Source organism: Sprattus sprattus (genome assembly GCF_963457725.1).
Source record: "Sprattus sprattus genome assembly, chromosome: 10".
NCBI classification, from domain to species: Eukaryota; Metazoa; Chordata; class Actinopteri; order Clupeiformes; family Clupeidae; genus Sprattus; species Sprattus sprattus.
In genome coordinates this window covers 6335448-6348694 of record NC_137908.1, presented here as the reverse complement: position 1 = coordinate 6348694, position 13247 = coordinate 6335448, and the positions used below count along the sequence as shown (strand labels likewise).

Below are 13247 nucleotides of genomic sequence, written 5' to 3'. Positions count from 1 at the left end.
AACAAAAGACATTATTTTCTACATAATCATCTACTCACATACGAGTTTGGACACCAAAACATTAGCATACCAAATAGGGACGGACTGTGCACATCAAAACAATTAAAACAAACAAAAATAACAGTTTTAAAGACACACACACACACACACACACATAAATGAACACATACTCTCTGATGTGATTTGAGTGCTGCAAGCAGTTGTTTTCTCACAAGAAAACTCGCAATCTGTACATGGTACACACATTCCTCTGATGACATTTCAAGCAAAAGTCAAGCCACACCACAAAAGGCACGTCACCCCCCCCCCCCTCCAACACACACACACACACACACACACACTCCTAAAGGCTTCTCCTTTGGCTGAAGGGGGCTTATTTGTCTTCTACGCTGGCCTAATGGAGTGTGCTCCGAGGATGACTGCTCCTTGGGTGAGTCAGTGTCTGGGAATACGATGTGGGGTTAAACTGCCGCGGCTGCTGCACTTCCCATCACCACGGTCTGAAAGAAGCGAAAAGTCCCGCTGTAGACTCCCACCGACGGACTTCATAAGTGGGAGTGAACCAATGAGTGTGTGGGAAAGAAGAAAAGAAGACGAAGGAAAAGAAAGAAAAAAAAACCTCTGAGGTGACGAACTTTTGTTTTTTTAACTCTTGCATCAGATGGTAAGGTATGCAGTAATAAGTATGTGGGAGTAGTGTGCACGTCTTAAGTGCACATACACTGAAAGAAATGATAGGAGAGTGTGGCGAAAAAGCCACACCTCGCCAAGCCAAATACTACTACACTACATGCTTTTGGTTGCCTGCACGGCGTGTGGTTTCGACCAGGAATGCGTGTTTGCCTTTCCTTTCAAACCTAAATGAAGTAAGCCACATGTCCAATGATGGAGCAAGTGTGAGTCAAGTAAGCAGTACTTTCAAAATATTTAGGTAGCACCAATCTCTCAGTGTTTTAAAAACACTCTCCGTCTCTCCCTCTCTATCTCTCACACTCTCACACACACACATACACACTCACACGCACTCAAATAATTTATTAATAATACAAAAGCACTGAGTGAATAAAAATAAGCGACTTTTGCAAATTAGACAAGTAACATTACATGGCTGCAGAGGACATGAGCTAAAATTAGCGGCCTCCTCCACCTCCTCCTCCTCCTCCACCACCTCCTTCTCCACCTTCTTGCTCCTCCTCCACCTTCTCGCTCCTCATCCATGTAAGTATACTCTCATCCCACAGCAGGATCAGATCAGGTCACAGGACAAGTAACAGAACATTCTCCCCTTCAGCATGTGATGGACTTCTTGTGCCATTCTTTTACAAATGGTTCTTTAAGGGCGGTGTTGCTGAAGCTGGTTCTTTAAGGGCGGTGTTGCTGAAGCTGGTTCTGTAAGGGTGTTGTTGCTGAAGCTGGTTCTGTAAGGGTGGTGTTGCTGAAGCTGGTTCTATAAGGGTGGTGATGCTGAAGCTGGTTCTCTAAGGGTGGTGATGCTGACCTGCCAGTGGAGGCTCATGGCTAATGCCCTCACGGGAGGAGAGCCAGGAGGAGGCGCAGAGGCATGGCGGGGAGAGAGAGAGTCATAGTGCAGTTGTGTGTCCTGTCCTCCCACCCACTCACAGGAGAAGTTTTCCATTCGGTGTCTCCAGCCCACACACGTACAGACGTACACACACAGACACACTCACGCTGACACACACACACACACACACTCACACACACACACACACACACACACACACACACACACACACACACACACGTGTAGACATACACAGCCACACTGGTAAACACACACACATGCATGCATACATCCATACACATGCACACATGCACACACATACAGTACACCCACAGGCTTTGAGTCTCAAAATCCTACCAACAAGCCCTCTCTCACACACACACACACACACACACACACACACACACACACACAGACCCTTGGGCTATGTCTCCTTGAGCATGTTGATACGGGCGTAGATCTTGAGGGCTGGGCCCAGTTTAATGTTCATGGCACTCATGAGGTGGTCCTCCTTCAGAAGCAGCATGGCCTGCCCGTCGATCTCTTGCGAGCGAAACTCGTCCGCAATCTCCTGGCAGCCTGGACGAGAAGGACAACAACAACAACAACTTTCAGCTTGGAACATTACAAAACCACCATCGATGGAAAAAAAGTACTCAAAACACCCAGGTCTGGGTAAAACTAATGATTAGCTTCCAGAACACACTATTGACAACAAGCAAATTCACTGAATTCGTTTTTTCTCCCTCTAATGCTACATCAGTTACTATGTGCATTTAAAATGTATTTGAATCTAATTGTTTTAATGTTCACAGATGTCAGTTTACCAGTAGAGTATTTGTAATGTAGGGAACAGCCCTGGCAGGTAAGAGCAATATCTATTGATGACTTTGTTAATACTCATGACCTATGACCTATTTACAAGCTTTTATAAATTGCCTTGGCAGACCAACAGGAGGCCTGATCTGCAAGATCAATTGACTCCTCAGTAACCCATCATAGAGGAATAGTCCTGCACAAACACATTCACAGCTACCAATCACACCCTTAATTCAGATCAATTCAATTACATTTTGTTTACAGAGTCCAATGTCCCAACAGTCGCCAACCTCTGAGCACCTAAGTACAATCAGACTCAGAGTCATGCTCAACTGGCTTTAAAGGAACGTCAGATTGTAACAGAGAGGCTAACTAACTGCAGGTGTTGAACCACAAGTCTACAATGCCTCTCTCCCATTATAACCACAAGGTGTAATTCCTGTGGTGACCTACAGGAAATTACATCTACCTATCGGGTGCTTTCCATCTAAACCAGCCTGACATGTATTTTACCACAACCACCACATGTTGCAATCCAAGCAGTCACCATTAGGTGGCGCCACTCACCTGGCAGCGAGCGGATGAACTCGTACACCTCCTCCACATTCCACTTGGTGGGGTCACAGGGCAGGAAGTGTTGGGGCAGCAGGGGCAGCTCCTGGCCCCGGACGTCCTGATCGAGGCTCTGCTCGTTTTGAGGCCCCGGGGCCCCCGAGCTGGCCACGGAGAGAGGCGAGGGGGGCTCCTCGAAGCTGGACATGTCGGAGCAGGGGCTCGACTCCCCCTGGCTGGGCTGCGAAGGCATAGGAGACGAGATGGATCCACTCTGCATCTGCTGAGTGGTGGACATTTTCTGAAAGGAGAGAAAACAACTGACCATCAATCCAGGAGTCGACTACATGCCGTATGCTTTGAGAACCAGGGAGGATAAGCCCCAAAAGTCGTGTCCTGTGCTTTTAGGTAAAAAAAAAGGCTTTAATATGATCACAAAACATTTAGTGCGTGACTACCTTTTCCACACCCTGCTTAATGGGCTGTATGTAGTATTTCATTTATAAAATCGACTTGATTTGTGTATTTTACACATCATACAACATTTGCAGATGACTTTCAGATAATGGATTTCAAAGCATCACTTACAATATTTACTTAGAGATTTGATTCTATTTAAGAAAACAACATGCCCTTAAAACAGTAGGTAACTGTGTTAACCAACTGGGCTAAAGGTGTTTGCTGGTTAATTTGGAAGGTGCATGGAAAGAGATAAGTGTGGGTTTAAGGTACTGTTGGGTGATGATTCTGTGAGGTAAGGAACACACACACACACACACACACAAACAAACAAACACACACACACACACACACACACACACACACACACACACACACACACACACACACACACACACACACACACACACACACACACACACACACACACACACACACACACAGAGAGAGAGAGAGAGAGAGAGAGAGACAAAGGGAGAAAGTGACAGCTAGAGAGAAAGAACAAGCACTTGAAACACACACATACACCCACACAAACCTGTTGGACATGTAATGTTCTGTTCTTCTCCGTACACCTTGTATGATCAGAATATCTGTCTTCTTTGTATGATCAATAAAGTCTATTTGAATGAGACAGAAAGAGATACGTAGGACGCATAGGGAGGGAGGTCGACAGGAAGGGAGCCTCACCTGTTTCTTGGCATCTGAGCTTGGGCGTCCTCTGGTAGCCCTGCGTCTCCAGCGACTAGTTGCTTTGGTTCGCTCCGGGTGGAAGAGACCAATCCGCTTGGTGCATCCCACGTTATACCTGTTCCAAAACGATACGCTGTTGTTATGGCTACAACTCCCCAACAGGTGTTCCCCTGATACAGGTGACTCACCAGAGATGTGTTTTGTGTGTGTGTGTGTGTGTGTGTGTGTGTGTGTGTGTGTGTGTGTGTGTGTGTGTGTGCGTATGTGTATGTGTGTTTGTGTGTGTGCCTCTCCACTCTTTTCATAGCAAGGACCGATTACACACACATCAGTGACATATACAGTGCAAACAATAGGAACATGCATTTATATCTTCCATCACTGTTGAGTTTTAAATAAAAAAAGCACTTCTGAAACCCACAACTACTTGTGGTAGCTGTAAATATCTGAAAGATGCCAGGGACAAAATTCTTCCACTGTTGAATTTTAAATACATAAAAGCACTTCTGAAACCCACAACTACTTTTGGTAGCTGTAAATATATGGAAGATACCAGGGTCAAAATTCTTCATTCTTAAGCTATCAGCAATATTGCAGCAATTGTGCTACGCGACTACGGGGAAACGGTAGACCCTCTTTGTGCAGCAGTCAAAAAAAAATATACGTATGCATGTCCAAACTTGAATCCAGGCGTTGGACAATATATTTACATAAAAGAAGGTTGTCTGCAAAAATGCAGTGTCATAAAATATATAATAACTAAACATCACATTAGCTAGATATTATGGCCAAGCTCTTCCTCAGACGTACCTCTTAGCACACAATATGCAAGTGTCATAGAGCATATCATAAAATGAACAACACATTAGTGAGATATCATGGCCAAGCTCTTCATCACATTAGTGAGATACTGTATCATGGCCAAGCTCCTCATCAGACGTACCTCTTAGCACACACCATGGAGCAGAAGCGTTTGGTGCCTTTGAACTTGAAGGCAAAGTCTACCCAGCCACAGAACTCACAGGTCAACTTCGGCTCGTCCTCCGGGTCCTTCATATCTGCAAACACACATTTTCTTTGTTTAATCACCCCTTTCTTTACCCTTTCATGGTTTCTATGACATGTTACAGGTATCTTGTGTGTTCTTAAATGCAGCTGATATGTCATATTAAATACAAACAACCCAAAGGAACACATGGATCAGGCACACTCATATACAGTACCAGTCAAAAGTTTGGACACACTTTTAATTTTTTGGAGAATTGTTTTCTTCACTTTTATTATTTTCTACATTTTAGATTAATACTGAAGACATTTAAACTAAGAAAGAACACATATGGAATGATGTACTAAACAAAAAAAGTGTTATCTACCATGTAGAAAATGATAAAAGTAAAGAAAAAACTTCTCAAAAAATGGTGTGTCTAAACTTTTGACTGGTACTGTAAACATGACCATCAGCTGTCTCTGGGTCAGGTGTTACTGGTATTTAACATGACTTAAAACACTCCTGTCATATTTGCTGTTTAAAAGACACACAGGCATTACTATTATTATATAATGGACCATTAATGGCATTAAGTCTCTCTCACCCTGCTGGCTTGGGTCCTCTGGTTCTGAGTCTGTGTTGTTGGCCAAGTTATGGACGGGGGACTTCTCTGGGTCAGAGGGAAGCTGCTGCTCTGGTTTCTTTGGGCTGTCATCAATGGGTGGCCTCAACATCTGACAGAAAATAAAAAGGTAAAATATCAGGTAAATATGAGGTCTTTATGTGTGGTAGGAATGGGGAGGAATTGTGGGAAAGGCGTAAATATGAGGATTGTATAGAACTTCTCAAAAGAGTGCGTTTGTTTTACCTTAGTTATTTACCGTATTTACCTCACTTAATTATACAATATAAATATTGTACTGTAATTGTAGTTAATCATGTAATTGAGTAACCTTACATAATCAGTTCAAAATGCCTAGTTCTGTTACATTCGAGTCAGGAAAGTTGTGTGTTTAGTAAATTCTGACAAATTGCAGATAATTTCCTGTATTATCCACAAGGGGGTAGCATGTCCTAAAAGTCCTCAACTTGGTAGCCTACCTCGTCTGTTAAAAGTAAATAGTTTTTGTTAGTGTTAGTAACCATTCTAACTGAATAAAGGGCAATGGACAAACATCTCTTCAGTGGTACTTTCTGGAAAAAAAAGCAAGATGCTGTGTTGAGTAGCCTATGTGACACTGTGAACTTGAACTGCGTAATTGAAGCGGCGGTGCTTTGTTTTTGTTTCAAAAGTCTCGTGGCGGTACTTACCGGGAAGGGCTCGGCTCCCTCCTGAATGACGAAGCCCTCGATAACGTGTGTGAGGACCTGGGGCTTAACGATGGCTTGAGGGGGCTTGTTCTCCCCATTCTGCGCCGTGCTGCCAACCACGGCGGGGGCTTCGCAGTCGTTTCCTGAAGTCATAGTTGATGGGGGCGTCGGTGGCGACGTCCTAATCTGATTTGGGGTTGCTGCTGATGACATGACAAAGACATATGGATAGTCAAACTAAAACATCAACCAATTGGATGCTCGGCGCATTGACAGAACAGTTACTGTATCTCTTTATACACCGCGCGTATATCAGCGCATCAAGCTAATTTAGAAAATCTACAGGAATATTTAGTTTCTAGTTAGTTATAACGAAGATAGCACACAGGCTTCCATAAGTGGATGTGCTGTCAACGGAACACACCCCCCCGGTTCGTAGCCTACGAGTGGTTGTGTGAAAATATTAGGATAAGCTTCACTACGCATTCATTAGAAAATAACGTCAGCTGTTTGCGCACCTTAATACAAGCGAAAACGATGACCAGGTTAAGATTTAGTCTGAGTTTGAACCTCCAATAATGTATGTTTAAACCAATTCAATTGTTGCAAGTGCAAGTACCGAAAAAAAAAACTGAAACATACCTTGCCAAAATTATGAATAGGTTACCCGTTCCCCTAATAGTTTCTTAAGATTGTCCACACAATATCAGTGGCAAAAGATGCTTACCAATTCTGCTCGAGTCTTCTTAATTTAGCAAAAACAGCTTGCCTACTTCATACTTCAGTGACTGAATGAATCTGTCCGATAGCGTCAGACAGCGTTGCGCGCGACGCAGCGGCTATGGCATTGAGACACTCGCCTACCCTACTTCATTCCTTAAAAAACTGGAGGCGGGCAGATTTCCTGATGTGTGCAACAAGAGAATAAAACACTTTAGTTGCGCACGCCGCCCCCTCAAACTCCCACATCCCCGGAAAAGCGGTGACACAGAAAAGCCTGGCGGTAGGGTAATCTAAAATTCTCACGCTCGAAGAGGAATCAGAGTAGCACGTTTCTTACGCCCACAAAAAACACCACCAGAATTACCTTCAGGGACTAAATTGTTTAACATCACCTCAGCCTCAACCGCATGAATCATTTCTGTGCGTTAACGATGTACACTGCATGGAACACCATGTTATTTAGTAACCTATGACAACACGAAAACACTTAAAATAATCTAGTTTTCACTGGCTATCGTCCAGCCGTAGTGATTTAATATGGGAAAAAGTAAATCTATGTCATAGGCTGTTCTGATTTTCAGCTATTTTGAGGCCATAGCTACTGTAGTCGGGGGAAATAAGCTTGTCTAGCAACATATCTCTATTTTTGGGCTTCAAAGGAGACATGAACTGCTTATGTTGGGTGCCAAGAGAAAGCATGACAGCTTGACTACGCACTCACACCCAAGCAGCCATCATTTTAAAAAAAAACCTTTTGTGTGTTTTCCACTTTTGACTTAATAAGAAATGATACCACAAAAAAACAAGCGCTCACAGCAGAGTTTGCATACAGCTGTGTGAGCTGTACGTGTCAGATATACAGTGCCAATAGCTGAAGTCCAACAGCTGTGACACACTGGGCAGTGTAACCCGACTGCTCTTGTATAGAGTTGGTTGGCTCCAAATACTCCCTTTGTAATCACACCTGCTAAAAAAAGCACCAAAGTAAGGCCTTGAATGCCATTTTTCCAGTATTTACAAAGCATTCGTTTTATGAGATTTATTTTGCGAGAGACATGCGAAACCAGGTCCATGAAATACATGACTCTGGTGACTGTGCTAAAATTCGTCTGGATCACGAGTTCTGGATATATTCAGCTGAAAAGCGCGCTCAAGTATCAACTACCCCCTGGCAATGTTTTTAGCTGTTCCCATCGCCCCATTTTTGTGATGCTAATTCCTAATTGATAGCGCAGCCATTCATAACTGTGATCATTTCATAAATATTTACAAGCTTTCTGTCTTCTCTGAGCTTTGGATATAATGGTCACATCCATCTCCTCTTAAGGGCCACTGAAAACTCTATGACTCCACAGAATATCATTACTATGCTGCCTTTGTATAAAAACCTCAGACGGGGTAGCCCAAGGCAGGGTAGCTTGTCTGACATCCATTCAAGGCTTTTCCAAACACTTCCTCTTATATTTACTTAACATTCTGTTCTGAAGCGTGCTCTTTTCCCTGTGGCAACATTCAGAAAAAAAGGAAGGCCTACATCTTATTAGAGTGTGGGAAAAGAAACTGTGACTTCAATTTAGCTGGCGCTGTGCTCTAGCAGTTATATTTCAAGGTACATGAGTAAACAAAGGTACCACCCAAGCCTGTTAGAATTACAGTAAACAAAGAGAAGTGTAAGGAAGTACCGCAAATGCCACTCCCTTCAGACTGCGTGGAGATTATAATGAGAAGAACAGGAGACAGTCAGAGTTTGGGATACTGACATGCATACATACATACATACATACATACATACATACATACATACATACATACAGTACATACATACATAGTACATACATACATAGTACATGCATACATACATACATACATACATACATACATACATATATACATACATACAGTACATACATACATAGTACATACATACATACATACATACATACATACAGTACATACATACATAGTACATACATACATACATACATACATACATACATACATACATACATACATACATACATACATACATACATACATACATACATACATACATACATACATACATACATCCGTTACAGTCTGAGAAAAAATCTGTAATTAAATTACAGTTACTTTTCAAAATGTTGGTGATGACAAAGCCTTTACATCCGAATATATTCTTTTTGGTAATGAGCTTTAAAGGAACATTATGCAACAATTTCACCTTAAAATAACAGCTTCAAAGTCATGTTGGTGGTACACCGACTTGTTATACGGAGAATGGCGTCTGTGCCACTGCCACAGCACAACCTGGTGTGCCTGATGTAACTTGGGGGTAGGGGGCGCGAGACCCCTCACAAGAACTACATAATTCTGTATGGCATCACCTCACACAACAACAACTAGAGCCATGTGCTAGCTATAAGAGGAAGCTGGCGCAGTATTCTCTGTATGGACAGCATGGCAGAGGCGACGAGGAAGACGTTGTTGGAGGAAGAGAGGAAGAGAAAAAGAGAGAGTAACCGACCTAGAGACAGTAAAGAGTCAGTCTAAGACTAGCTTTTACTCGTTGGCGAGAGCTAAAAGTTACAAAAGGATGTAAGCCAGATGCTGAGCAGGCCTTCTTTCTGTTGGACTAATCAGTAATAACTTATTAGCTGTCTTGCTATGTCCTGTGTTGCCCTTGCTTGATGTTTGGCTGTGTTAGGAAAGTTGTCGACTCGTTAGTTTTTCATCATAAATTTCTCTGTCAATGTTATTTATGAAAGAATGTGGGAAACCTTATTGGTGACATCCCTATCTCATAGAGATTTGTAGTTGTTCCAGATTCCTAAAGTCATCAACCTGTCCTATCTTAGGCTAGCATCCAAATAAATTAATCTTGCGTCAAAAAGTTTGGTAAGTCTTCATCAATCTTACGTCAATAAGCCTTGGAAATTGCAACCTTGAAAACTCAGCTAGCTTGTTATAAATGACACTGTCCAATGTATATTAAGCATGTCACCAACATCATTTTAGACCAACATACTTCACAATCAATACTTAGAAAGCAAAGTATATGGACTGTTCTAGCAGTACTTCAGCTAAATACAAAAATGTCTTTTTTTGCTTTGTTATTATGTTAGCGTTCATCTCCAATGACACAATAAATACAACTATGCAGAGTCATATTTGTGTAATATCTTGTGATATTACTCTACCATGTCAGTCTGTATGCTTCTTTGGCTTCTGCTGTTGTCTTTGCCAGTTTCAGATCTTTCAGCTTGTCACCATTTCCATTAGGGGGTCTGGAAGCACGATTTGTATTTAGTACAGTAGTGTATTTAGTACTGCAGCGGATAGGAAGGGATCGAGAGAATATGTGGAGGCCTTATGTGCCACGAGGCACGCAAGAGACTAGACTAGACTAGACTAAACAGTAGTGTAAAAGTGAGCTTCACTCCCCAACTTTAGGGGGAGCTCCGTAGCAAAAATGACCAAGTCTCTAATGGGGCTTTAAAGCTTATTTGTAGAATATAACATCTATTGTGTTGCTTTGCAAATTTTCGCCACATAGACAGGGTCCATTCAAATTTTGAACATTGTTTTTAATTGGTTCTCCTGTTCTTGAATTTGCACTGCTTCCTGTCTGCCAGTTAGTGTTCATGTATTCATACATGCCTACATACTGAAACAGAGTGATTGATAAGCATAACAGGTAGACAGAAAGACAGGGAATAAAGGAGTGGCAGAGACAGAGTGAGACAGAGACAGGGTTGCGGATTTATCGGATACCGGAAAGTAGAATATCGGCGTCATATGACGTCAAACACAGGGAGTTCAGGAAGTGTAACGTACTTTCAGGTATTGGTAGGGGTACCGAGACCTAGTTTTTAGCCTTATACTCTAACCCTAACCCTAACCCTAAAAAATCCTAAGAAAAAGTTGATTCTTAGAATCACTTAGAAACACTACGTCAGCGCCGGTATTCTACTTTCCGGTATCCGATAAATCCGCAACCCAGAGACAGGAAGAGAGAGTCTTTGTGGTTAGCTCCAGTGGAAAACACCTTTATCTCCCCGTGGAGGCCTACCTGGTGTCTGATGTGTGTGTGTGTGTGTGTGTGTGTGTGTGTGTGTGTATGTGTGTGTGTGTGTGTGTGTGTGTGTGTGTGTGTGTATGCGTGTGTGTGTATGCGTGTGTCTGTGCGTGTGTCTGTGTGTGTGTCCGTGGAGGCCTACCTGTTGTCTGATGTGCAGCGATGGGGGTGTCAGTCTTGGGTTGCTCGGCAGGCTTGGCCCCCTGAGGGGAGGCGGAGGGGGGCTGCTGGGAGCTGTGTGGCGGGCAGCTCTCTCTCACCACCAGGGATGTGGGCTTGTCTTTACACTCTGGAGCCAGCCGCGACGCCTGCGTGGCACCACAAGAGAGGAGACAGAAGCAGTCGTCAGGACATAGACCTAGAATCTGTGTGTGTGTGTGTGTGTGTGTGTGTGTGTGTGTGTGTGTGTGTGTGTGTGTGTGTGTGTGTGTGTGTGTGTGTGTGTGTGTGTGTGTGTGTGTGTGTGTGTGCAACTCACTGTTTGAAGATCATCTTTATATTATGTGTTGTGGAATGGTGAGTGTGTGTGCATCTGTGTGAATTGAGCGGATGAAGTGTGAACGTTTTGAGTTTTTAATTGGCAACACCAGTAAATACAGGAAATGGTTATCACAGCTGGTGTCATTTTGGTTACATCATAAAAATGATGAAACCTTAAGCATTATAGCTGGCATAACATTTACCAGATGGCCTTATCCATAAATAAAAGTCATTTTACTCGTGCACCATGGTTGATTTCAGGCTTTTACAATTGCCACTGTCTGGTACAATAGTTTAGCTACAAGATATACTTTAGAAATCAACCTTCAAGTCACTCAAATAACATCTGGACACAACTCTTACCATGACCGGAAATGAGAACGTTCCACATTAAAATCAATGTGTTTTTAACTCACTGACATTCATGGAGTTATAAACAACCACATAATTATATAAATGAGCTTTTATAACATATAAATGAGCTTTTTTAACCCGGATTAATGTTACAGAACTGAGGTTGCCAAGCATATTTTCTTACTGTGATCACTGTGGTTTTAAAATGTTCCACAAATATTTATTTGGGTTAGTTAGGGGCATCACTAACGTAGCCTGACTCTGGTCCATCCACAATCACTGTGTTCGTTGTGGTCTGGACCTGTTCCATTGGACTCAAATTAGGCGAGGGGATGAGCTAACGGGCATTGATCCGAATTCTGTCGACAGTGATTGAATCATCTTGTGGCTCATATTAGTCACAAATGCTGAGATCATGGCAACAAAAGCTAAAGAGCTACACAGAGAAAGTTGGTATGCCGAGCTGGTCAAATGCAATAGACAGGCATAATATCTCATACCTCATTATCAAAGACCTATGTGGCTTTCTGCTCAATTTACCACAACTTGGTCATCACAATTTCTGATGACATTGAACCAAAGGATAGATTTGTTATGGCAAAACAGACTCCAAACTGCACCTATTAACACATGCTGTATTCTGTGAGTATCTGGTTGACCTTTAATAATGGGCTTATGCTATACTAGCCAGTATTACTGTGTGGGATTACCTGGTTGGCCTTTAAAACGGGTACATGATACACCCTACTGTGCTGCCTGTAAGTATCTGGTTGGTACATGATACACCCTACTGTGCTGCCTGTAAGTATCTGGTTGGTACATGATATAGCCTACGTATAGCATCTATAAACATGCTGTATTCTGTGAGTATCTGGTTGGTACATGATATAGCCTACTGTGCTGCCTGTAAGTACCTGGTTGGGTGTGGGATGAATCTGTAGGTTGATGGCAGTGAGCTGGACGGGCTGTGCCTTGGCCTGGCTGAGGGCCGCGTGGGCATGGGCGTGGGCGTGGGCGTGGGCTTGGGCATGGGCCTGGGCTTGGGCATGGGCCTGGGCTTGGGCATGGGCTTGGGCTTGGGTGTTGGCGTGGTTGTGGGCGTGCGTGTGGGCGTGGGCATGGCTCTGGTGATGGCTCAAGTCGTGGGGGCTGAGGGTGGAGTGGAATATGGTGGCGTGCTGCGTGGGGCCCAGATGGTGCTGGTGCTGGTGCTGGTGCTGGTTCTGCAGATGCTGATTGGAGGATGAGGCTGGCTTGGGCAGCACGGGGACCGGGCCGCTCGGAGGGCA

The 13247-nt window shown here is 43.3% G+C and overlaps 1 protein-coding gene across 1 annotated transcript in view; it reads right to left on the bottom strand.

Moving 5' to 3' along the window:
* Nucleotides 1–1946: 1946 nt before the first annotated feature.
* phc2b (polyhomeotic homolog 2b) overlaps nt 1947–13247 on the bottom strand; it is a gene marked incomplete at its 3' end in the record, with an annotated part of 56237 nt that continues 44936 nt past the window's right edge. The window contains exons 9-16 of the mRNA XM_080846735.1: nt 12873–13247; nt 11267–11432; nt 6345–6547; nt 5638–5767; nt 4989–5103; nt 4043–4160; nt 2909–3194; nt 1947–2101 (exon numbers count right to left, since the gene is read on the bottom strand). The exon at nt 12873–13247 is cut by the window's right edge and continues 224 nt beyond it. Coding sequence (XP_080702861.1) covers nt 1947–2101; nt 2909–3194; nt 4043–4160; nt 4989–5103; nt 5638–5767; nt 6345–6547; nt 11267–11432; nt 12873–13247 — 1548 coding nt within the window. The remainder of the gene's footprint in view (nt 2102–2908; nt 3195–4042; nt 4161–4988; nt 5104–5637; nt 5768–6344; nt 6548–11266; nt 11433–12872) is intronic.